Source organism: Xyrauchen texanus, chromosome 46, assembly GCF_025860055.1.
Source record: "Xyrauchen texanus isolate HMW12.3.18 chromosome 46, RBS_HiC_50CHRs, whole genome shotgun sequence".
NCBI classification, from domain to species: domain Eukaryota; kingdom Metazoa; phylum Chordata; class Actinopteri; order Cypriniformes; family Catostomidae; genus Xyrauchen; species Xyrauchen texanus.
This window is the reverse complement of record NC_068321.1, coordinates 25309371-25336805: the sequence shown is the minus strand read 5'-3', so window position 1 is coordinate 25336805 and position 27435 is coordinate 25309371. Positions and strand designations below refer to the sequence as shown.

Genomic DNA, 27435 nt, shown 5'->3' with positions numbered 1-27435 from the left:
CGGTCCTCAGCTGGTTCAGGTCATATCTAGAAGGGAGGGGTTACTATGTGAGCATAGGCAACTATGAAGTGGACGTCCATGATGTGCAGAGTCCCACATGGCTCAATTCTTGCACCACTCTGTTCAACCTGTACATGCTCCCACAAGCCCAAATTATGAAAAAGATCCAAATTGCGTACCATAGCTATGCAGACGATACCCAGATTTATCTAGCCCTATTACCAAATGACTACAGTCCCATAGACTCTTGTGCCAATGCATTGATGAAATGAACAGTTAGATGTACCGAAACTTCCTTCAGTTTAACAATAACAAGAAAGAGGTCAAGGTGAAATTCCCAAGGTGAACACACACAATGGCTCCAAGGACCTAAAGACAAAAATCAAGTAAGAAATCTTGGTGTAATTTTGGAGTCAGGCCTTAGTTTCAGTAGTCACATCAAAGCAATAACTAAATCAGCCTAGTATCATCTAAAAAATATAGCCAGAATTAGATGTTATGTATCCAGTCAAGACTTAGAGAAACTCGTTCATGCATTCGTCACCAGTAGGGTCGACTACTGCACTGGACTCCTCACCAGCCTTCCCAAAAAGTCCATTAGACTCCTGCACCTCATTCAGAATGAAATCTGAGCATATTACTCCAGTCCTCATGTCTTTACACTGGCTTCCAGATACCTGTAGCATTGATTTTAAAGTACTATTACTCGTTTATAAATCAGTCAATGGCCTCTAACCTAAATATGCTTGTTGAATAGAGAGACCTCTCAGATCATTAGGATCAAGTCAGTTAGACATACACAGGGTTCACTCAAAACAAGGTGAGCCAGCGTTTAGCTATTATGCCACACGCAGCTGGCATCAGCTTCCAGAAGAGGTCAGATGTGCCCCAACAGTAGCCACATTTAAATCCAGACTGAAAACACTTCTGTTCAACTGTGCATTTACTGACTGAGCATTGTGCTGCACTTAATGATTTCAATGAATTGTTTTAATTATTCAACTTTCTCCTTTTTATTTTATTTTTATATAACTTTTTCTCAATGTGTAAAATGTTTTCCTCTGTTTGATCAGGGAAGGTTAACAACAGTTATGGATGGTGTTAACAATTGAATATTATTTTTCTTCTTATTCATTTGAATCATTTACATTTTTTCAGAATTATTTTTATTACTTTTTATTCTAATTTTATGTTCTTAATTGTTTTTTTTACAGTTGAAGTCAGAAGTTTACATACACTTAGGTTGAAGTTATTAAAACTCCTTTTTTACCCACTCCACAGATTTAATATGAGCAAACTATAGTTTTGTCAAGTTGTTTAGGACGTCTACTTTTTCCAACAAAAATGACTCATGATGGATGAACCACGTTCATCTGTACAAACAATAGTACGCAAGTATAAACACCATGCGGCCATCATACTAGCTCAGGAAGGAGACTCATTCTGTCTCCTAGAGATGAACGTAGTTTGGTACGAAAGTGCAAATCAATCCCAGAACAACAGCAAAGGACCTTGTGAAGATGCTGGAGGAAACAGGTGGACGAGTATCTAGATCCACAGTAAAACGAGTCCTACATCAACCTACCTGAAAGGCTGCTCAGCAAGGAAGAAGCCAGTTGCTCCAAAACCACCATAAAAAAGCTAAACTACAGTTTGCAAGTGCACATGGGGACAAAGATCTTACTTTTTGGAGAAATGTCCTCTGGTCTGATGAAACAAATATTGAACTGTTTGATCATAATGACCATCGTTATGTTTGGAGGAAAAAGGGTGAGGCTTGCAAGCCGAAGAACACCATCCCAACCGTGAAGCATGGGGGTGGCAGCATCATGTTGTGGGGGTGCTTTGCAGCAGGAGGGTTTAGTTTAGCATGTGCAAATGATGAGCTTTTAAATTTGAGTGTGAAAAATTGTAGCCAGCAGCAAAAAAAATGCACCAGAGTTGAAGAGGTTAAAAACATTAACAAAAGTGTTCTTTACCTAGTGAAGGACTTCAAATCAACTCCTGCGTTTCTCATAAATCCTCCTATTTTTTTGGTCTGTGCCCACCTGTGATGACACCTCTCACACGCTGGCACAGGTGCGATCAGATATCACACACACCTGGAAAAGAGGTCAGTGGAGCATCAGAGAGAGAAACACACAGTTCTGAAAGTCCGATATGAGAAATTGGAAAGTGAGGAGAACCGAGGGTGTCAACAGGGGATTCCAGTTTGATGACTTCTCTTTCTCGCATGCACAGATGAAGATAACTTTATATTTGTGACACAGACACGTGCCTCGCTGACCTACAGAGGAAAGCAGTGCCAAGCTGGCACTAGATGTAAATGTGTTTATGTAACACAGTGAAACTATCCCTGCTGACTTTACAATGCAAAACTGCTTAAAAAAAGCAACATCAACAGTCACCACAAAATGACAATTTGTTTAATTTATTAACATTAAATTAGCATGATACTCATATTTATTATGCATTCATTAAGAGTAGCCTGTTAATCAGTTAAACCACTGGACATTAGTTACAAAAAGTCTTGTAGTTGATACATTCATAATTATTCAAACTCGTCTTTGTTAAAGGAACACAATGTGTGGGTTTGTTCGTTTTTCCTCATTTCTCAAGGCTCGTTTGTGTTCTCAAATACTTTCAAATGAAGGCAATTAAATAGATAAACATATATGTAAGCATTGTATATATATATATATATATATATATACTGTATACATAACTCTAAAGCAATACTGAATACATTGGACCTTCGTCATAAACACAAGCAGATTGAATTTCAGAGTAGTTTTACATACATTTTCACATTGAATTCAACGGGACAATATAATTGAATCTGATCTCAAATCACAGCGCTGGTCTGAAAAGCTAAGAAATGTCCAATGGAGGTAATGATCCAAGACAAACTGATCTAGAAACAGATACGCAGGCTTTGAAATCAGTCTTATGCACTAAATGCAAATGATCCTAGTGCAGTTGCATAGAAACAGGCTCAGATTAGAGACAGCAATCTGTGTCCATATAGAGAACAGCGCTGGATCCTTGAGGGACATGTGGAGATCAGGTGGACACTAGGACCCTACTGCAGCGTCTCAAGCATGCTGAGACCATAGAAACCGATCACAGCGCTCCAGCATGGTCTGAATCAACGCTCTGTGAGTCAGAAACAAAGAATAAGAAAGAATATATGAGAATAAAAATGTATCAAATCTGTTGTTTCTATTTTTTAAAAACAGTATGTTCAGAATTGAATTCTAGCATACTGCTTACTGCATACTGTGCATCCCATGCAGTGTACACTTCACATTTCGGCACGTTTTAGGTAATCCGGGTATTACATGCATACAAAAAATGTGCATACTGTGCATAGTATACATACTGCATACTACCTTCTTTTAAAGTAAGTAGGTAGTATGCCATTTTAAATATAACACATGTACACACATTCATTTTCCATCTTATGATTTTAGTACAACCCAAAAGATCAGTCACAGTGATGTACTGCCATTCAAGGGGCGTTTTCTCTCACCTCTGCCGCTTCTCAGCCATGCGAAGCAGATCACAGACCAGCGTGGACCGTGGACTGAGGTTCACCTGTACCCCAGACTCTTGCTGGGCCACCAGGGCCTGGTCCGGCCCGAAGATTCTCACCAGCCGCAGGATGATGTTTTCCGGGCTGACACGAACACTCCAGTCAGTGGAACCGTTAGATAGTTCAGGAGAACCCTTGTCTGTGCTGTTACCATTGGTTTTACTGGAGCAGGTTCCGTTGGTGGTGCTGATAATATTGCTGCTGGTGGGCAGAGAAGCAGTGGGCGGGACTTCATCACTGATGCTGCTGCTGATTTGCTGAGAGAGCTGGAGAAGCAACACCCATTCATCAAGAGACTGAGGAACAATACCTGAAAAGAAAGGAAGGACATTCATTAGGTAGGTAGGAAGAAAGGAAAGGAAGGAAGGAAGGTAGGAAGGACATTCATTAGGTAGGAAGGAAGTAAGGAAGGACATTCATTAGGTAGGTAGGAAGAAAGGAAAGAAGTAAAGGAATTAGGGATAGAAGGAAGGACATCTATTAGGTAGGTAGGAAGAAAGGAAAGAAGGAAGGAAGAAAGGTAGGAAAGACATCCATTAAGTAGGTAAGATGTAAGGAAGGACATTCATTAGGTAGGAAGTAAGAAAGAAAAGAAGTAAAGGAAGGATAGAAGGAAGGACATCCATTAGGTAGGTAGGATGTAAGGAAGGACATTCATTAGGTAGGAAGGAAGGAAGGAAGGAAGTAGAAAGGAAGTAGAAAGGAAGGACATTCATTAGGTAGGTATGAAGGAAGGAAGAAAGAAAGTGGGAAGGAAAGACATTCATTAGGTCAGAAGGAAGGAAAAAAGGATATAAAGAAAGTAGGAAGGAAGGACATTCATTAGGTAGATTGGAAGTAAGGAAGAAAAGAAGTAAAAGGAAAGAAGGAAGGAAATGTATTAGGTAGGTAGGTAGGAAGAAAGGAAGCGAGGAACAGAAAGAAAGGAGGACATTTATGAGAGCGGTAGAAAGAAAAGGAGGAAGTAAAGATATTTATTACGTCGGTAGGAAGAGAGGATGGATGGTGTATAAGTGATTGTTTTACCATCCTCCTCCTCTAGTAATATCATGTCATCCAATCTGCAAATGGCATTGAAAGCCTCCGACCGTCGCTGGAGCTCTCTGCACAGGTACAAGTAACCCATCCAATACCTGAGAAACAAAACAACACTGATGATCAGACACAGTCACACTGGATATGATCCCGTTTCAATTCCATTCAGTCCAATTCTACACTCACCCATGAGTTCTACACGTCTCCAGCATCTTCTGTTTGGAAGTCAGATCAGCAGGCAATCGGATCAAAAGAGACAAAAGACGTCCGTAACCCCAATTGAAGTAATGAGAGCGCCACCTATAATCCAGCAGGTGACATTACAGTCAACCAAACATAATGTAGAATAGTATTTAAACCACCCAGAACAAACTATCAAGAGTAGAGCAAAGCACTAGATAGCACCACTTACCATTTCTTTAGAAAAATATAAAAATCTAGTTGCTTAACAATTGCTGTGTGTACCTGGGCTGCCCATCAGGAGTGAGTGTGTCAGCCTTTTGTGGAGCATCATGGGATAGCGCCAGTTCCAACCAATCCTGTCGCAGAGTTTCCGGCTGGAGAAGAGAACCCAGGAAAGACAACCTGGAGAAAAGTAAGAAATTCGATTTTCTTTATTTAACTTTCTCGTGCAAACAAGCAACAACACATTAATAACAAATATGTAAACCGAAAAGTGTGTTTTAACAAATCCGGTCTTGTATTTCATTTGATCTTGAGCTAAACAATAGCGATGAACACACAATATTAAAAGAATAGTTCACCACAACATTGACTCACCCTCATGTTTTTCTTCCATGGAAAACAAAAGGAGAGCTTCAGCAAAATGTTAGCATCAGTCAACATACACTCTCATTGTATAGAAAAAACATGCAATAAAAGTGAATGGTGACTGAGACTAACATTCTCAGATTAACATCTCCTTTTGTGTTCCGTGGTAGTACAAAAAAGTCATACGGGGTTAAAATGAGTAAATAAAGACAGAACTGTATTCAAGGAAAGCGGCTGCACCTCTGTTGCTCGGCTCGTGATTGGACGAGATTGTCCAGATAGGGCAGGAAGTGGCTGGGCAGAGCCATGGCCATAATGTCAGAGGGGAGAATTGTGGGAAAGAACTGTGGGTAGGCACGAACGGCCACCTCTCCATGTTTCTCATAGAGTCTGTAAAGAGGAAAACAAACATTAATATGATAGAATATTGAGTTTTATCAAACAAACTATCTTTACGTTTTGGGAATTTTACCACATGGAACATTTTAAAGCCAGAGAGATGATGGAGGGATGGATTGATGGATGGATGGATGCATGAATGAATGGATTGATAAATAGTAAAGAACAATGGATGGATGGATGGATAAATAAACAGTAATGAACTGGATGGATGGATGAATGATAGCTAAATAAATAGCAAAAACGATGGATGGATGATGGATGAATGGATGGATGAATGGATGGATGGATAAATAAATAGTGAAGAATTATGGATGGATGGATGAATGGATGGATGATGGATGGATAAATAAATAGTAAAGAACGATCGATGGATGGTTGATGGATGAATGGATTGGTAAATAAATAGTAAAGAATGATGGATGGATGGATGGATGGATGAATGGATGGATGGATAGAAAAATAAATAGTAAAGAACGATGGATGGATGGATGATGGATGAATGGATAGATAAATAGTGAAGAATGATGGATGGATGAATGAATGGATGGATGGATAAATAAACAGTAATGAACTGGATGGATGGATGAATGACAGATAAATAAATAGCAAAAACGATGGATGGATGATGGATGAATGGATGGATGGATAAATAAATAGTGAAGAATTATGGATGGATGGATGATGGATGAATGGATGGATGATGGATGGATAAATAAATAGTAAAGAACGATGGATGGATGGATGATGGATGAATGGATAGATAAATAAATAGTGAAGAATGATGGATGGATGGATAAATAAATAGTGAAGAATGATGGATGGATGGATGATGGATGAATGGATGGATAAATAAATAGTAAAGAACGATGGATGGATGGTTGATGGATGAATGGATTGGTAAATAAATAGTAAAGAATGATGGATGAATGGATAGATGGATAGAAAAATAAATAGTAAAGAACGATGGATGGATGGATGATGGATGAATGGATGGATGGATAAATAAATAAATAGTGAAGAATGATGGATGGATGAACAAATAGTAAAGAACGATCGATGGATGGATGAATGGATGGATGGATAAATAAACAGTAATGAACTGGATGGATGGATGGATGAATGATAGATAAATAAATAGCAAAAACGATGGATGGATGATGGATGAATAAATAGTGAAGAATGATGGATGGATGGATGAATGGATGGATGATGGATGGATAAATAAATAGTAAAGAAGGATCGATGGATGGTTGATGGATGAATGGATTGGTAAATAAATAGTAAAGAATGATGGATGGATGGATGGATGGATAGAAAAATAAATAGTAAAGAACGATGGATGGATGGATGATGGATGAATAAATAAATAGTGAAGAATGATGGATGGATGAATAAATAGTAAAGAACGATCAATGGATAATTGATGGATGAATGGATGATGGATAAATAAATAAATAGTAATGAACGATGGATGGATGGATGAATGGATGGATAAATAAATAGTAAAGAATGATCGATGGATAATTGATGGATGAATGGATTGGTAAATAAATAGTAAAGAATGATGGATGGATGGATGGATAGAAAAATAAATAGTAAAGAACGATGGATGGATGGATGATGGATGAATGGATGGATGGATAGAAAAATAAATAGTGAAGAATGATGGATGGATGAATAGTAAAGAACGCTCGATGGATGGATGAATGGATGGATGGATAAATAAATAGTAATGAACGATGGATGGATGGATGGATGATGGATGAATGTATTGGTAAATAAATAAATAGTAAAGAACGATGGATGGATGATGATGAATGGATTGGTAAATAAATAGTAAAGAATGATGGATGAATGGATGGATGCCTAGATTGACAGACAGACAGACAGACAGATAGATAGATAGGATAGATTCTGTAAATTAGGCTCATAATACTTTGCGTTATAACTGACAGATAAAAGCAGGCAGCAAACTGAATTTTATTAAAAGTATCAATTATGTAATTCATCAAATTATGAGGACACATTTGTGCCGTTGCCTGATCTGCATAATTCCTTTGGGCATGATTAATTCCCTCCTCAGTGTGTGTGTGTGTGTGTGTGTGTGTGTGTGTGTGTGTGTGTGTGTGTGTGTGTGTGTGTGTGTGTAATGCTCTGAGTGATGTAGTCTCACCTGTACAGGTGTGAGAGGAGCAGAGGTGCATTCCAGGGTTGAAGGTCTCGCAAACTGCGCAAAGATTTGAGCAGATCTCCCTTCTGAATCACCTCCACTACCTTACTGGCCTGCGTGAACTCTACGACACAACACAGAATACTTCCATATGAGCCATTTTGAATTGTCCGTGTACAGACGACGCTGTGTTGTATTACGTTTTCATAAGCGCTGTGTTTTTAGTTAAATATAGCTGCAGTTATAGATGTCTTTAAGTGCTTTCTTTCTGCTTGAATAAATCATTTAATCAATATTTTTGTGAGAGGTTACCCAGCATGCCAGCGACGTACGCCTTCAGCACCTCGGGCTGCTCTCTGTACTTCAGCATACACATCTTCCTCACTCTCTCCTGGTCCAACAGGAAGAAATATCTCCTGAGGAACACGCACACACTCTCCACCCCTCCTCTCTCATCCCGTAATCCTCCCGGACAGCCCAAGTCCAGATATAGACAGGCCAACTGCGAGAGGTCAGTGTTAAGATCAGGAGGCATAGGTTTGGGGGAAAACAGCTGGATTAGTTCCACAGGGTTAGCGAGCGGTGGAAACGTCGCTCTGACTGGGGCAGTTGAACATGGGATGCTCTCTCTTTCATGGTCCTCTTCTTCAGGAAAGGTTGAGGATTCATCCAGGTCAGTCGCTAATGAGCGCTCCGGTTGAATCACAACGCAACAGGACATTGATGGCATGACCTCTTCTTCTTCTTCCAAGGTCTTCTCCTCCTCTTTTGTCATTACATTTTCGCTTTCTCCTGGTCTGGTGTGATCTTCAGGGCCCAGGACCCTCTCCAGAACCGGAGCCCAGTCTCGGAGCACTTCTCCAAGACAGACAGGGTCGAGTAAAACCATGGGGTCCTGGATCTGAGAGCTGGAGACACAGCAAACTTTACCTCTAAAGCGTGTAATAATACAATGATAACAATAATTTACTCCGAATGCTGCCAAAAACAAAAGACATCCAGTGAGCGGCAGTGTTATATATATATATATACAGTATATTGTAGCACTCTGAACTCACACAGCTTTCTGTGTGGCGACCCTCAATTCCTGCAGCTCAGACTCTGAACTGGTTTGCTCTGAATTCACACTGAGAGACAAAATAAAATCACACAAAACAATGTCTATTATATACACAACATCAATTGCAACATTAAAGAGCTGGACAGGTATCTTGAAGCAAACGAGGTGGAACTCACTCATGGTCCACTTCATCTGGAAGAGGGGTTGCAGGGGCCGTGACATCACCTTGAACACCTTCCTTGAGGTCAGGCCGAGGCCAAAGGTCAGCATTCATCTGGAGAGTGTTGATCTTCTCTGTGGTCTTCTTCATGAAGCTAGAGACACTGACACACACACACACACACACACACACACACACACACACACATATATACAGTATATACATATTTACAAATGCAAAAGCAAAGGCTTCTCAACCAACAGAGACATATACGCTCCTAAAATACAGCTGGTTTTCAGATAAACAACCATTTCTAAATGAAGAGGAGAAATAATCATTAAATCTCAACCTTACCAATCATACGAGACACATCAGTATGAAATGACACAGAGAATATGTGACACTACATGAAGTGAAATAGGAAGTTACTGTTTTATAAATAACATTGGGTGCGCCAGCTGCATTTTGGGCAGTATATAAATAAATTTGACACTGTGGTGGAGTTTTGCTTCCTTGTCAGCCAGCCAATCAGAGCAATGCAGTCAGTCTGGAGTGGAATTTAAGGGGAAATGAAATCACAATAAAAAAAAGGGAAAGTTTCAGTGGACAGATGTGTAAACGTGGGCGTACCTGTCTCGTACCGCCTGCAGAGCGACTCGTGGTGGCTTTGGGCGGAAAGACAGCGGCAGGAATTGCAGACCGAGGTCAGACCTGTCGCTCTCTCCTCGCACAGACTGAGAGTCTTTAGGACAGAAACGAGGGATAAAAGGAAGAATAGGAAAGAAAGAAGTGTTGAAATGATAGAGGCATGAATGGAGAAAAAGAATAGAGTCAGAAGTCATTAGAGCATGAAGCAAAAGCTTAAAGACGACAAGCCAAAAAATAAAATGGACACCAAAAAGCCAGCAAGTGAACAAAAACATGTTGCGAACACCATATAAATGAGTAATGTTTTCACTGTCTTTTATTTCAAGATATTTTGACATACAGCACACATAAAAAATACCAACAAAAATACCAAACTGGGTTTTCCCCCCAGAAATATGTCACATGACAGGAGTTATACGAGTAGACTTTAAGACAACACGTAGCTGTAAAACATTCCTGTGTAGTTTTCTAATCAGAACACAAAGATAAATTATTACTCTCTTGCTCAGAAGTTTTACAGTGGCAAGAAAAAGTATGTGAACCCTGCATTTATGTATACATTTGTCTTGTGTCTAAATTACAATAATTTGTTTTAAATAATAACACACATTTTTCTATTGTTCTTGTACGTATTGAATACATCATTCAAACATTCACCGTGTAGGTTGGGGAAAAAGTATGTGAACCCCTAAGCTAACGATTAGAAAAGCTAATTACAGTCAGGAGTTGGCAAACCTGGCATTCAATTAACGAAACGAGATTGGAGGAGTGGGTTAGAGCTACTTTGACTTATAAAAAGATCTCAGAAAACATACGATCAAGAATGGTTGCTTTGCATAAAGCTGGAAAGGGTTACAAAGTCATCTGGAAGAGTTTAGATATTCATCTGTCCACAGTTAGACAAACTGTCTATAAATGGAGATGATTTAGTACTATAGATACTCTCACTAGAAGTGGCCGTTAGATATTTATCTGTCCACAGTTAGACACACAGTCTATAAATGGAGATGATTTAGTACTATAGGTACTCTCACTAGAAGTGGCCGTTAGATATTCATCTGTCCACAGTTAGACAAACTGTCTATAAATGGAGATGATTTAGTACTATAGGTACTCTCACTAGAAGTGGCCGTTAGATATTCATCTGTCCACAGTTAGACAAACTGTCTATAAATGGAGATGATTTAGTACTATAGGTACTCTCACTAGAAGTGGCCGTTAGATATTCATCTGTCCACAGTTAGACAAACTGTCTATAAATGGAGATGATTTAGTACTATAGGTACTCTCACTAGAAGTGGCCGTTAGATATTCATCTGTCCACAGTTAGACAAACTGTCTATAAATGGAGATGATTTAGTACTATAGGTACTCTCACTAGAAGTGGCCGTTAGATATTCATCTGTCCACAGTTAGACAAACTGTCTATAAATGGAGATGATTTAGTACTATAGGCACTCTCACTAGAAGTGGCCGTTAGATATTCATCTGTCCACAGTTAGACAAACTGTCTATAAATGGAGATGATTTAGTACTATAGATACTCTCACTAGAAGTGGCCATTAGATATTCATCTGTCCACAGTTAGACAAACTGTCTATAAATGGAGATGATTTAGTACTATAGGCACTCTCACTAGAAGTGGCCGTTAGATATTCATCTGTCCACAGTTAGACAAACTGTCTATAAATGGAGATGATTTCGTACTATAGGTACTCTCACTAGAAGTGGCCGTTAGATATTCATCTGACCACAGTTAGACAAACTGTCTATAAATGGAGATGATTTAGTACTATAGTTACTCACTAGAAGTGGCCGTCCAGCCAAGATGGCTCAAAGGACACACCGCAGAATGCTCAATGAGGTAAACAAGAACCCTAGAGTGACAGATGAAGACTTGAAGGACTCATTGGAACTGGTTAACATCTCTGTTCATGAGTCTACTATACAGGAAACATTAAACAGGTATGGTGTTCATGGCAGGACATCACGCAGGAAGCCGCTGCTTTCCAACTAAAACATTGCTGCGCACCTGAAGTTTGCCAAAGACCACCTTGACACTCCACAATGATACTGGGAAAATGTTTGTGGACTGATGAAGCAAGGTTGAATTGTTTGGGAAGATCATGCAACACTACGTATGGTGTTAAAAGAGCACCACGAACCACCATCCCAACGGTGAAGTTCGGTGGAGGGAGCATCATGATTTGGGGCTGCTTTTCTACTTCAGGGCCTGGACCCGTTTATCAAGATTTTATCAAGATATCCTACAGGATAATGACCCTAAACGCCAAAGTAAATTAACTACAGAATAGCTTTAATATAAGAAAAGCCAGACCTTAGACCCCAATAGAGATGCTATGGAATGACCTCAATAGAGCCGTTCACACCAGACATCCTAAGAATATGGCTGAGCTGAAGCAGTTCTGAAAGGAAGAATGGTCCAAAATTCCTTCTGAACGTTGTGCAGATTTAATCCGCATCTACCGGAAAGGCTTGATTGAGTTATTGCCGCCAAAGAAGCGTCGATCAGTTATTAAATCCAAGGGTTCACTTACTTTTTCCACAGCACTGTGAATGTTTAATGGGATGTGTTCAATGAAAAAACATGAAAGATTATAATTGTTCATGTGTTGTTAGCTTAAGCACATCGTTTTTGTCTATACATGTGACTTTGATGAAGATGAGATCACATTTTATGACCAATTACTGCAGAAAACCAGCTGCATGTGCAGAATCCTTTTACTGTATGTATTATGTGGTAGAAAATTCCTTTCTGGTCAGTATTGAAATGTGATAAAAGTACTTCCCAACCCGTATCAGAACACAGAATTCCCACTGAGAGAGCCAATCACAGTCTGGCAAACTCACCAACATCCCTTTTAGGTTTGAAATGACTTGAAATTATTCCAGTTTTAACTCGATGAGTGACTGTCTCTCAGTCTCACCGTTCTCGCCCTGTTCCTCCTCAGTGAAATTAAACTCCTTCAGCCGTTCCTCCTCGAGCATCGATTGGTTGGCGATGGAGTTGGTGTCCTCGTCTGATTGGCTGCCCCTTCGGCTGATGACGCGGTAGATACCGCAGTCCAAAACGTTGAAGCTTTCCTGCCAACAAGATGGCAAGTCACATTTTACACCCGATCAGCGAATTGTATTATTTGTTTAAAAATTATTTAAGCATAAACCTCACTACATGTGATTAGATTTATATATAAACTATCTTCCTATATGGCAAGAAAATGAGCAGGAGTGAGAGATATTTGTGTGTGCTTTTTACACTTACGTGAGAGGAAATGCTGCTCCTGCGGCTGCTGCAAGCCGAGTCCAGTGGCTCTAGTTTACTGATCACTTCCTCCAGCTGACCAATCAGCTGCTGCTGGGAGGCGGAGTTTAGCTGAGCCTTGAGTTGCTCCAGTCGGTCAATGGGGAGGGACTTCCTGGCCTGAGGAGGAAATGGAAAAATTTGGAAGAGCATCCTACCATCCTACTCGTACTATTTCTGCTGCGATGTTTGCATGGTTATTACATACTGTGCATTTATTGTGTATGCCTACTAATGTTGTAAATTAGTATGTGGGGGTCTGGGTAGCTCAGCGAGTATTGACACTGACTATCACCCCTGGAGTCGCGAGTTTGAATCCAGGGCATGCTGAGTGACTCCAGCCAGGTCTCCCAAGCAACCAAATTGGACCGGTTGCTAGGAAGGGTAGAGTCACTTGGGGTAACCTCCTCGTGTGTGTGTGTGTGTGTACCCTGGATGTAATAACAGTGTGCTGAAACATGCAGGTGACGGTTGCGGCAAGCGTCCAGTTCTCTCTCTTCAACAGCCGTTCCACACAGCGCTCAGGTGACACCAACGACAGGTGAGACAAACGACCATCGCCATGTAGACAAAACAACTCATTTCGGAAAACTGTGATCTCTGCTACGTCTAGAGAGAAAAGACGACAGATCCAATCCACGAGCATTACATTTTTATATTAATACTTACTTGATAAATAGTCTATTTTTTTCTATTCTCTCTTGTCTAAATGAAATCCTTTTAGACATAAATACTTCACCCAAAAATAAAAATTCTCTCATAATTTCCTCACTCATCATTGGACCCCATTCATTTGCATTGTATGGACCGACAGGGCTGAATTATTCTTCTGAAAATCTTTATGTTCAGCAGAAGACAGAAAGTCTTACATATCTGTGATGGCATTAGGGTGAGACAATGATGAGAGAGTTTTCATATTATATACATTTATACATCTCACCTTTGACCTCTGTCCACAGCAGGACTTGCCCACTGTGAGGGGTGAATATGTAGATAGCCGAATCAGTCCATGTGAGCAGGTTTTGTTCACTAAAAAACACAGACACGCACACACACACACACACACACACACACACACACAGAGACACACAAACATACACACAGAGACAGAGACACACACACACACACACACACACACACACACACACACAAACAAACAGACAGACACACACACACAGAGACAAACACACACACAGACACATAGAGACACACACACACAGAGACACACACACACACAGAGACAAACACACACACAGACACATAGAGACACACACACAGAGACACACACACACACAGACACACAAACGTACACACGCACACACACACAGACACACAAACATACACACGCACACAAAGAGACAGAGACACACACACACACACACAGAGACACACAAACAGACAGACACACAAACAGACAGACACACACAGAGACACAAACACACACGCACACACAGAGACACACACACACACACACACACAAACATACACAAACACACAGACACACACACACAGACACAAACACACACACACAGACAGACACAAACACACAGACACAAACACAGAGACACACACAAGTTCATATTTAATTTTCAAGTCAATTATTAAATGTAAAACATTTGCTATCCTGACTGAATTTATGTTTCTCAAAATCTTTATATTTATATCATTTTTATTTAAAAGCATACACTGAAATGATATATAATAGTTTTGTAGACAAATTTAAGTCATGCTTATGTATAAATTGCCTTAAATTAAAAAAAGTGAAGAAAAAAATGAGTTTGAGGTGATAGTGAAAGAAACGTAGTCAAAAAGCATCCAGCGTACATATAAACTCCTTCAATATCAATAATGTTCTCAAAAATTTGGTCCGGAGAACCCAAGGGGGCAGTAAGGGGTGCTTAAGAGATAAAATAAGTAAAAAAAAAAAACTATTTCATAACCCAAAATATTTCTCTCCGGGTTTAAACCTCTTACGTACATTACTATAATAGAAAAAGATGCTGTCAAATTAATTAAAAGTATATATTCTTCCTATAAAATTTGAATAAATAATTCTTCAAACATGACATGTTTATTATTTTTCTCACAAAGGGGTCCTCTCTTGGTTTATTTCATAGTTTAGCTGACTTAACTATTATTCAAAAATGTGGAAAATATGAATAATACAGAATGAGTAGATAGCACTGATAGTTCAGGAAGATGAGGAACTCGAGAGACGTCATTACCCAAACTGCATTAGTCTTGGGAACGCCAGAGATTGTGGACTCGTTTGTTCAGGGTTGTAATGTGGTTCATTCCTAAACACACATCAAATACAGAAAGTGAGGGAGAATGTGATAGAGAGGAATGTTGAGTAATTCAGAAAACAAAATTTACAATACAACACACCCTATGTGATAAGAGCTGCTCTAGAGTTTATCTAGAGAGAGATATTTAGTCAGACTACTACTGATTTACTAGTGAATACTGCGTTTAAAAACTGTATACTGCATGCTATTAAACAATAGTATGTAAAACAGTATCCATGTTGTATAATGCTCGTTTTAGCAAATGCAGTCATCCAGATATTCCATGCCTTCTGAAAATGAATTATACACACACTCAATACTGCAAAAATAGTACGAGTAGTACACAAATGAATCAGGAACATGTGAAGTGTTAGACTGTACACACACACACACACACTTGTAAGAGATGAGTGGCAGTGGTGGGCAGGCCAGCAGCTGTTTGAACTGGTGTGTACTCAGAACCTCTCCGGTGAAACTGGCTTCCCAAATCCGTGAACCCGGCCGGGCGCAGTACAGCAGAGGAGGAGGACTGCCCGCCTGACCCCGCTGACCCAGCGTGAGAAAACACGCCCCAAACTCTCCATCTCGCTCTTTATTACCCACACGCCAGAACTTCTCCCTGAGAGAGAAAGACAGGAAGGAACAGATTCAAGTGTGAGACAAAACGAGACCTTGGAAGCGAGCAGATGATTTTTCATTAATTGTTTTTAAATTATTATCCCCCCAATAACCACGACTAGCAAGTACAACCCCCACATCCCCTACCCATCGCTGCAAAAATCCATCCCACCAATGTTCAAACCCGATCTAAACCCTTGGGAGTCATGCAGACCAATGGACAAGGATCTGCATTTATGGTGGAAAGAAAATACGAAGCGGTACGAGAAACTTAGAAGCTTTTCATACCAGTATGAGTGTATGAGTGTTAAATCTCTGAACACGGGCAGAACGCATAAAAAAAGCCAACTTTCACCACTTGTTTTTCATAAAAATAAAAAATTCTGCTAATGCCGTCAGTATCGTTTTCTACATAAGCTCCGGGTGAGTGCAAATGTTTTACTGTTATTTTTAAATATCAATATACATAATGTTCATTTTATTTTTTAGTTTAAGTTCGAAACAGTTCTTGGTAACATTTGTGAATAAAACAAAATATAAGTTGCACTTACATGTCACACTTTTCACTAATTTACGAGTAATCGATTACTCGCTTTCGTGGGATAGGTCACACTTTTTACTAATTTACGAGTAAACGATTACTCGCTTTCGTGGGATAGGTCACACTTTTTCCTAATTTACGAGTAATCGATTACTCGCTTTCGTGGGTTAGGTCACACTTTTTACAAATTTACGAGTAATCAATTACTCGCTTTCGTGGTTTATGTCACACTTTTTACTAATTTACGAGTAATCGATTACTCACTTTCGTGGTTTATGTCACACTTTTTACTAATTTACGAGTAATCGATTACTCACTTTCGTGGTTTATGTCACACTTTTTACAAATTTACGAGTAATCGATTACTCGCTTTCGTGGTTTATGTCACACTTTTTACTAATTTACGAGTAATCGATTACTCACTTTCGTGGTTTATGTCACACTTTTTACAAATTTACGAGTAATCGATTACTCGCTTTCGTGGGATAGGTCACACTTTTTACAAATTTACGAGTAATCGATTACTCACTTTCGTGGTTTATGTCACACTTTTTACAAATTTACGAGTAATCGATTACTCGCTTTCGTGAGATAGGTCACACTTTTTACTAATTTACGAGTAATCGATTACTCGCTTTCGTGGTTTATGTCACACTTTTTACTAATTTAAGAGTAATCGATTACTCGCTTTCGAGGTTTATGTCACACTTTTTACAAATTTACGAGTAATCGATTACTCGCTTTCGTGGGATAGGTCACACTTTTTACTAATTTACGAGTAATCGATTACTCGCTTTCGTGGTTTATGTCACACTTTTTACTAATTTACGAGTAATCGATTACTCGCTTTCGTGGGATAGGTCACACTTTTTACTAATTTACGAGTAATCGATTACTCGCTTTCGTGGGATAGGTCACACTTTTTACTAATTTACGAGTAATCGATTACTCGCTTTCGTGGGATAGGTCACACTTTTTACTAATTTACGAGTAATCGATTACTCACTTTCGTGGGAAAGGTCACACTTTTTACTAATTTATGAGTAATCGATTACTCGCTTTGTGGGATAGGTCACACTTTTACTAATTCACGAGTAATCGATTACTCACTTTCGTGGTTTATGTCACACTTTTTACTAATTTACGAGTAATCGATTACTCGCTTTCGTGGGATAGGTCACACTTTTTACTAATTTACGAGTAATCGATTACTCGCTTTCGTGGGTTAGGTCACACTTTTTACTAATTTACGAGTAATCGATTACTCGCTTTCGTGGGATAGGTCACACTTTTTACTAATTTACGAGTAATCGATTACTCACTTTCGTGGTTTATGTCACACTTTTTACTAATTTACGAGTAATCGATTACTCGCTTTCGTGGGATAGGTCACACTTTTTACTAATTTACGAGTAATCGATTACTCGCTTTCGTGGGATAGGTCACACTTTTTACTAATTTATGAGTAATCGATTACTCGCTTTCGTGGGTTATGTCACAATTTTTTACTAATTTACGAGTAATCGATTACTCGCTTTCGTGGGATAGGTCACACTTTTTACTAATTTACGAGTAATCGATTACTCGCTTTCGAGGTTTAGGTCACACTTTTTACTAATTTACGAGTAATCGATTACTCGCTTCGTGGGATAGGTCACACTTTTTACTAATTTACTGAGTAATCGATTACTCGCTTTCGTGGTTTATGTCACACTTTTTACTAATTTACGAGTAATCGATACTGCTCGGGATAGGTCACACTTTTTACTAATTTACGAGTAATCGATACTGCTCGGGATAGGTCACACTTTTTACAAATTTACGAGTAATCGATTACTCACTTGTGGGAAAGGTCACACTTTTACAATTTACGTGCAATCGACACTGCTGGGATAGGTCACACTTTTTACTAATTTACTGAGTAATCGATTACTCACTTTCGTGGGTTAGGTCACACTTTTTACTAATTTACGAGTAATCGATTACTCGCTTTCGTGGGATAGGTCACACTTTTTACTAATTTACGAGTAATCGATTACTCGCTTTCGTGGGATAGGTCACACTTTTTACTAATTTACGAGTAATCGATTACTCACTTTCGTGGTTTATGTCACACTTTTTACAAATTTACTGAGTAATCGATTACTCGCTTTGTGGGATAGGTCACACTTTTTACTAATTTACTGAGTAATCGATTACTCGCTTTAGTGGGATAGGTCACACTTTTTACTAATTTACTGAGTAATCGATTACTCGCTTTAGTGGGATAGGTCACACTTTTTACTAATTTATGAGTAATCGATTACTCGCTTTCGTGGGTTATGTCACAATTTTTACTAATTTACGAGTAATCGATTACTCGCTTTCGTGGGATAGGTCACACTTTTTACTAATTTATGAGTAATCGATTACTCGTTTTTCTAGGGTTATGTCATACTTTTTACTAATTTATGAGTAATCGATTACTCGATTTTCAAGGGTAAGAGTACTCAACTAAAAAATTACACACTAATGATCATCTGTAGCTTTGACAGCACCTCACCTGAGTGGGTAGATGACGATGCGATGGCCCGAGGTTAGTTATGTTGATATAATTTACTACTTTGGGTAGTTTTGACAGCCAATAACTGCATAAATTGAGTCTGAACTTAATTTTACTCCAAGAAATTCATAATATGCTTGTTGTTCATCTTCTGGATCGCTAATTTCGGTAGTTTTTATATTTCTTTTTACGAAGACCAGAACCAGAATATCATAATCATCATGGCGCCACCCAGTGGTTGATCAGGAAAACTGTGGATACATGATGGATAAATGAACAGTTATTTATATATTTTTTTATTTTATATATATATATATATATATATATATATATATATATATATATATATATATATAATAAGGTTAAATATATTTGGGATTAGAAGAACACAGAGTTCTTCGCGTTCACCTGAACCCGAATCTGAAAAGGTGTTAATTTGGAGTTTTCACATATAAGTTAAAATCCTACCAACTGCCCTGAAACGAATCATGCTTCGCCATGGGACATAATTTATGACAATGCAGGACATTCTCTTCACTCACATACACTCTGTGCATTGTAAACAGTGTCTTCAGGCCTCAGGACTTTTAAAGTGAGACTGTTTTAGCCAACACACACCTCTCAGTGTCACACAGGTAGCAGCGACTGAGAGACGAGACCACCAGGTGTCCATCCATGCACCCTAGCTGGACGACACGGGAATCCACCGTGGTGATGGTCTGAACTGGGAAGATAACAAATGCAGAGCCCTGTTTGGAAACACACAAGGACAGAAACGCAATATGCAAATTATTATTTAAATCAAAAATGGCCACAACGACACACTGAAGCTTCCACGTGTGTGTGAGGTGAACTCATTTTCCTTTACCTTCCCAAGTTTAGAGGACCCAGCCCGTACGCAGGACACTTTCCCTCCAACATCTCCTGCAAACACTCGGAGGGTCGAGGCGTCCCAACACAGAGACGTAACCGTCTGTCCACGATGCTCCCAGGACACAGATGCGCGCTCCGGACGACCACGGCGCTCCAAGTGGAGCTCCCACACCACTACAGCACCCTGACTGGAGTACACACACACACACACACACACACACACACACACACACACACATCATATGTGCTCAGATTGGTAAAAACAAACATAATTGTTTAACACAGATAAGGTAAACAGGAATACCTCGTTGCCACAGCGATAAAGTCCTCATCATGGGGGCAGCATGCCACCTGCGTGATAGAGCCTTCCTAAATAAAGGCATTAGAGAAGATATTGATCATTTTTAATCAGACTGCTACGGAAACTGTTACGGGCAAAGTATACTTCGGCTGTGATCGCTCTGTGCGCAGTATGCGTATGTTGCAGAATATATCATTTTTGGATGAAGAAAAGCTGAACATTAATATTTATGTTAAGGCCGTTAACGGTCAGGAGTAGAGGGAGACCGATATATCGTTTTTAATCGATTAATCGGTGCCGATAGCTGCTTTTTGGATTTATATGTCTATAGTTTCAGACAGTTTTTTTCTTGATCATTTCGTCATTTCAAAATAAGAGTCCCCGGTGTGTTTCAGGCTTGTTTACCTATTAAAGTATTGCGTTATGCACCACATCTTCCATTTCTTTCTGGTTATTATTGGCATTTTGGTTGAACATTAAACTGCATCGAGGATTTTATTCATTGTGAACTCTTCGTCTTTGCCCACCATAATAAAGAAATTGCTATAAATCGATTTATTAATCGATTGTCTGACTTTCCCAGCACCTTAGCTATCGGTATTGGCAAAATCCACAATCGGTCGACCTCTAGTTATTATTATACATTTATACTGCAGGTATGCAAACTCATGAGCGGTGCAAAAGGTGTAAGATATATATTTTTAGTTGCTTTGTTCTTTGTTTTTAAAGATTTTTTTGGTTGCATTTAAAGCTCTTAAAGTGTTTACATTTAAACTAACCCATTCAAGTGATTTTAATAAGGAAAATGTAGAAATTTTACCAAACAATTTGTGCAAACAAGCTTAAAAAAAGGTGACATTAGCTGAATGGTGAGTAGTTTGCATCCCTGTAATATAAGCAAGATCTAGATGTGCACATTGAGTTGCATGATCACGGTAATTTCACGTTCTACTTCTGTAGCTTTTTTTTTTAATTTATTCTTTTGACCTTATTTGTTTGCTTCCACTGTTTTAACGGTTATATACTTAAAACTGGCCAAAATGTATATGGTCACAAATATACTGTGCATCCCCACTCTGTATACTTTGTTAGGTTGCACCAATAAAACACAGGCAAAAACCAACATGTGATAAATATAATGTCGCAATGTTTATACTGACCTTAGAAAGTTCAAACACACTTTAAGAGATCATGTGAAGTCATCTAATCGACAAAGTGGAACAACTGCATGTAAACAAACAGCTAAAGGTACCGTAAGTGTGTGTATCAGCTCAATGATTAACAGATTGCATTTGTTGTTTGTACTTTGTGCGTGAGGATCAGTTTTTGCTTCCATCCGTCCCTCTGAATGAGGTTAAGTCCTCCGGCAGACGTGCCCAGGGCCAGCCATTTCTTCGACACCGAGAGACACGTGCACTGCAATACACAAATGAATATTGGGAGGAATCTGTCATGAACATGTCTGGGTCACGTTTCACCCCAAAATCAGCAAAAAAGAACAAAAAATATACATTTTGCATTAAGAAAATGAAGCCAAATTTTATGACTATTACGAGTTTTTGCACTATGACATTATTTCAAATTAAGCATGTGGGACATTATTAGTACCATAATGAGAAATATATATATAGAGCATTGCATTAGAGTCAATTTGATTATACATTTCCATCTACATTAATGAGAATCTAATGAGGCTGGAAACAGTCCTTAAAACAGGCTTAATTATAAGTTTGAATGTTTTCCGCCCACTTGAATTTGGGTTGAAATGTGAAACCTTGAATTGAATTTCACTCAATGGTTTTGTGAGATTCACTCAAGCAGCCAATCAGTGCAGTGATACGCATACAACAGTCAGGTAAAATAATTCTCCATGTGGTTTAGGGTGTGTTGATATGCTGGTGATGAGGAAACAAATAAACAGAACAGAAACCAAAAGAGATTTTATGATGTTCCCTAAAAACACCACCACACACAATTCAGGTCAGGTTGAATAATGGGAGCCATAAAACCTGTCACAATAAAAACATACTCTTACTTTTACACAACATGTATATCATGTAGTTTCGTAAGTGTGTGTGTGTGTTACTTTGATCCGGCCCGAGTCCAGTCGCAGGGCAGAGAGGAGGGGGTCCAGACAGTCAAACTCAGCCAACACGTGAGTGTAAGACTCGGGTACCACAGGAGTCATCCTGCACTGCTCTGAAAGGGGAATAAACAAACATATACATAATCCTCATGAGTCGCTGTGGCGGTGTTGAAAAACCTCGTGAGCTGCAAATCTAGACAGCATAGACACATGTGCAGCATGTTTTGTTATCACAAGCTTGTGCGTTTTTGGCCCTAGACACATTTTTTGGTATTACCTAGACAGTATTTTAGGCACCTGCAACATTTTTAGGCCTCGGCTACATTTTTGGGCGCATTTTAGGCCCTTGCAACATTTTTGGGTGCATTCTAGGCCCCTGCAACATTTTTGGGGGCATTTTAGGCCCCTGCAACATTTTTGGGTGCATTATAGGCCCTTGCAACATTTTGGGGGCATTTTAGGCCCTTGCAACATTTTTGGGCGCATTTTAGGCCCTTGCAACATTTTTGGGTGCATTCTAGGCCCTTGCAACATTTTGGGGGGCATTTTAGGCCCTTGCAACATTTTTGGGCGCATTTTAGGCCTCTGCAACATTTTTGGGCGCATTGTAGGCCTCTGCAACAGTTTTGGGTGCATTTTAGGCCCTTGCAACATTTTTGGGTGCATTCTAGGCCCCTGCAACATTTTTGGGGGCATTTTAGGCCCCTGCAACATTTTTGGGTGCATTATAGGCCCTTGCAACATTTTGGGGGGCATTTTAGGCCCTTGCAACATTTTTGGGCGCATTTTAGGCCCTTGCAACATTTTTGGGCGCATTTTAGGCCCTTGCAACATTTTGGGGGGCATTTTAGGCCCTTGCAACATTTTTGGGCGCATTTTAGGCCTCTGCAACATTTTTGGGCGCATTGTAGGCCTCTGCAACAGTTTTGGGTGCATTTTAGGCCCTTGCAACATTTTGGGGGGCATTTTAGGCCCTTGCAACATTTTTGGGGCATTTTAGGCCCCTGCAACATTTTTGGGCGCATTTTAGGCCCTTGCAACATTTTTGGGTGCATTCTAGGCCCTTGCAAAATTTTGGGAGGCATTCTAGGCCCTTGCAACATTTTGGGGGGCATTTTAGGCCCTTGCAACATTTTTGGGTGCATTTTAGGCCTCTGCAACATTTTTGGGCGCATTGTAGGCCTCTGCAACATTTTTGGGCGCATTTTAGGCCCTTGCAACATTTTTGGGTGCATTTTAGGACCTTGCAACATTTTTGGGCACATTTTAGGCCCCAGCAATATATTTGGGCGCATTTTAGGCCCCAGCAATATTTTTGGGCGCATTTTAGGCCCGTGCAACATTTTTGGGCATACCTAGACTTTTAGGCAGCGTTTTGGGACCTGGCATCATCACAGATGCATTTTAAACCACTCGTGGTGAATACATAATTTTTTTAAATCACAGGCCCCTGCAGCATTTTTGGTCATCAACAGCTGGCATTATAAAAGTGCCTACCGTTTTTTTTGGGTGGGAATTTTGACTGCATGCATCATTATTGGGCAGCATAGGTGCATTCCAAAAAGCATTTGTGGCCATATGCACTTAAAGACACACAACATTTCATTTTGGAGCACTAGCGGTGCAGCATTTTTGGTCATAATATACAACCAAAGCATTTTTATATAAGTCGACAAATATCAGTGAAGAGCATGCTTGAGATACTTGAAGAAAACAAGGAAAAATCAAGGTAAATATTACTTTTTTTATTAGCCGTCACTTCCCAAAAGAAGTGTGTGGAAATATGATTTAATTGTGTATATGTATTTAGGATAAATAAAATGTTAGCTATGAAATGACTCAAAGGAGTCTGACATTTAATGTAAAAAAAACAGTGTCAAGTCCACCACAGAATTGTATTAAATACAATACAGTATTTAGTATTAAGTGATGATGAGGAACACAAACACTCAACAATCAGCAGCAATTTTTGGCATTCAGACTGTCATCACGCCTTTGGTGCCAAAAAAAAAAAAATGCTGACTTACTAGGCAACTTACTAGGATTTAGTACACAGCCCGTCTCAGCTCTCTGTCATATGATTCCAGAAGAATCCAATTGAAAAAGCATGACTAGGACACATACATCCACCCTTCAATTTATCCTTTTTTTATATGAAAATATAGTATTCAAGGACAATTCTGGACTATTATAAACCTCGTAATCTAACTGTATCATATTTATAACATAAAAGAATGCCTGAATTAACCAGAAAAATAAACCATGCAAACCCTTTTCTCACAAATATGACATATAATGTATTTAGTTTAGTTTTAGGGATTTAAATTTGTATTTCAAACAGAAAAGCACTTACAAACACACATGCACACCAACTCACCACTTCCCCATTCGTCTAAAAACACACTGCATGTCATAGTTCAGCGTTGACAAACTTTAAAAACATTTTATACAATCAAATAAATCTCCTTTTGTGTGAGTTTGGGGTCATGTTTGTTGTTAAAACGCAAGTTTAAAATGAAAGTAAAAGATAAATGGGAATTGTCGGTACTTTTGCAGTAACAGTTCAGCTCACTGAATGATTGAATCATTAAAGTTACATCATTTAAACATTTATAGCGAAATAAGAGAGGTTTTTACCTTTTTTTTACTCTGTAAATAAAGCAGATAAACTTATCTGAGCTGGTAAACGTGTTTAAGACAAACTCGATAATTTAAATAAAACATTTGATATGAATGAAGATGCATTAAAATATGTTTTTACCTCCTCCTGGGCTCCAGACTCATTTAAATGTGCGTTAAATCTCCAGAAATGTAGTAAGAATGGATCACAATAGTGTGTAAAGTGGAAATCACGTGTGTGTTTGACAGCTGACTGTAAACTGACCGGCGCTACTTCCGCCTCGAACACGTCACTGTAAGACGCGGAGTGATTCACTGTCAGCACAGGGGACTATTTTCAGGCGCATTGGCCGTGACTGAACACGAAGTACTTCGAGAAATTCATATTTGTCTTACCAGATATTTTATATATATTATTTGAATTGTATTTGAGGGTTTATATCCTTAAATGTGTTTCTCATAGAGGCGTAGGCATTCTAGCAGTAGATCGCGGGTGCTTCGGTCCATTAAAAGCTCTTGTTGGTATTGATTGATATTTGAGACGCTCAGGAGAGAAACGCCAGTTCCATTAGCAAGCAAAAATAGCAAAGACTCAATCTGAAAGATCTTACGACCTTCAAAGTGTTGGCACCAGATTTATATGAAGATATATTCATTTTTATCAAATAATGAACATAACCATTACCCCTATTGAACACAGAATGACCGTTACATTTTTCAGTCAGGTATGAAAAATAAACTTAAAGGAATATTCCGGGTTAAATACGAGTTAAGCTCAATTAACAGCATTTGTGGCATAATATTGATTACCACTAAAATTTTGTTCGACTCGTCCCTCGTTTTCTTTAAATAAAGCAACATTCTGGGTTCCAGTCAGGCACTTACAATGGAAGTCAATGGGGGCCTAAACTGTAAACGTTAAAATACTCACTATTTCAGACGTATAGCCACAAGATGTAAACGATATGTGTGTTAACATGATTTTAGTGTGATAAAATCACTTACTAACCTTTTCTGTGTAAAATCCAATTTTAACGACATAATGCCTAAAATGACAGATTTACAGCTCAAATAATACACAAGATTTAACATCAGACTTAATGTAAGTAATATTATACAATTATAAGTTTAACATTTCTGACTTTAAACACTTCAAAAATTGGCCCCATTTACTCCCATTGTTAGTGCCTCACTGAAACCTCCATTTTTGCTTTTTTTTTAAAGAAAACGAGGGACGAGTCGAAATTTTGTTTTTGTTGTTGTTGTGGTAATCGACATTACGCTGCAGATGCTGTCGATTGAGCTTAACTTGAATTAAAGGAACCCGGAATATTCCTTTAATTCAAGATCTATTGTCTGCGCTTATAAAATATTTTAAGAAATACATTTTAATTTCATAGTAAAATTCTTCAAATTTAATTGAGTAATAAAAAAATTATACAAAAAACAAACCAAAAAAATCTGATATATTTTTTGTTGTATTAATTTTGGTAAATATTACACCGTTCAATTTGTCTGAATTTTTTTTATGAAATTGAAATACAGAAATCTTAAAAATAGGCTAAAATAGTACTGAAAACAATATTGTGAAAACTAAGTTTTATTGAAAAATAAAAATATTTTAGCCTATTTTTACCGTTAGATTTACGCATTTAAATTTTATAACAAAATTCCATCAAATTGAATTGCATAATTGTTGACAAAACTAAATTAATAATCTAGAATAAATTTAAGTGTGATTAATTTTGTTAAAGATTACGCAATTAAATTTGATGGAATTTTATTATGATATGTAAATCTTAAAAACAGGCGTTTTTTTTAAAATAGGACTGAACACAATATTGCAAAAACTAAGTATTTTTAACACATTATTTTGCTAGGAAAACAAATCAAAATATTGAGTAACCGAGTTGCAATGTGCAAAGAGAAATTTATAGACAATAAATTACACTAAATAATATCTACGCCCATTTTGTACGATTTATGCATTTTAATTTCAAAACAAAATTCCATCAAATTGAGTTTCGGAATATTTAACAAAATTAAATAAACCAGAATTTTAAATTTAAATTTAAATGGAATTTTGCTTTTGAATTTGAAATGCATAAATCTTAAAAATAGGCTCAAATATGAAAAACTCACAATTATATTCACAATAGAAATGTCCTTCCTTTTGCTCAGATATCTTGGTTTCACTCACACAGACGCACGTATGTATTTTTGGGACTTTTTCTTATCGAAGGCTTCACGTTCATCTGAAACTGATCTATTCTTGCCACTTAGTAGTATGGTCAAAATACAGCGCTTCCTCTTTTTGGGGATTTCATGGCATAAAATAACATCTAACCTGCTATAAACAATCTTTTTTAATCCAAGTTCCTCACAATGTGCACACCGAGACTTG

The 27435-nt window shown here is 38.5% G+C and overlaps 1 protein-coding gene across 2 annotated transcripts; it reads right to left on the bottom strand.

Moving 5' to 3' along the window:
- Positions 1 to 2432: 2432 nt before the first annotated feature.
- On the bottom strand, positions 2433 to 27285 carry hps5 (HPS5 biogenesis of lysosomal organelles complex 2 subunit 2). 2 transcript variants are annotated; one of them, XM_052120044.1, is made up of 23 exons: positions 27174 to 27285; positions 22413 to 22525; positions 21632 to 21742; positions 20330 to 20394; positions 20021 to 20213; positions 19771 to 19901; positions 15849 to 16070; positions 15389 to 15460; positions 14104 to 14192; positions 13594 to 13772; positions 13125 to 13283; positions 12790 to 12946; positions 9824 to 9935; positions 9210 to 9356; positions 9032 to 9100; positions 8286 to 8881; positions 7977 to 8097; positions 5642 to 5791; positions 5096 to 5215; positions 4817 to 4930; positions 4622 to 4728; positions 3533 to 3905; positions 2433 to 3156 (listed from the first exon to the last, which is right to left on the bottom strand). In XM_052120044.1, the coding sequence occupies exons 2-23, from the start codon at positions 22512 to 22514 to the stop codon at positions 3096 to 3098; spliced, it is 3450 nt and encodes a 1149-aa protein (XP_051976004.1). In that variant the 5' UTR covers positions 22515 to 22525; positions 27174 to 27285; the 3' UTR covers positions 2433 to 3095. The 2 variants fall into 2 exon arrangements, with proteins under 2 accessions (XP_051976004.1, XP_051976003.1); XM_052120043.1 differs by lacking the exon at positions 27174 to 27285 and adding an exon at positions 25174 to 25283.
- Positions 27286 to 27435: the final 150 nt, after the last annotated feature.

Bases quoted from the DNA above. Each gene is read 5' to 3' on its own strand.
- hps5 (XM_052120044.1), bottom strand. From the start codon at position 22,514: ATGACTCCTGTGGTACCCGAGTCTTACACTCACGTGTTGGCTGAGTTT. The intron at 20,214-20,329 runs GTATTCCTGTTT...TGTGTACTCCAG, and splicing joins TTTATCGCTGTGGCAACGAG to TCAGGGTGCTGTAGTGGTGT. The intron at 15,461-15,848 runs GTGTGTGTGTGT...ATGTGTGTTTAG, and splicing joins CTGCCACTCATCTCTTACAA to GAATGAACCACATTACAACC.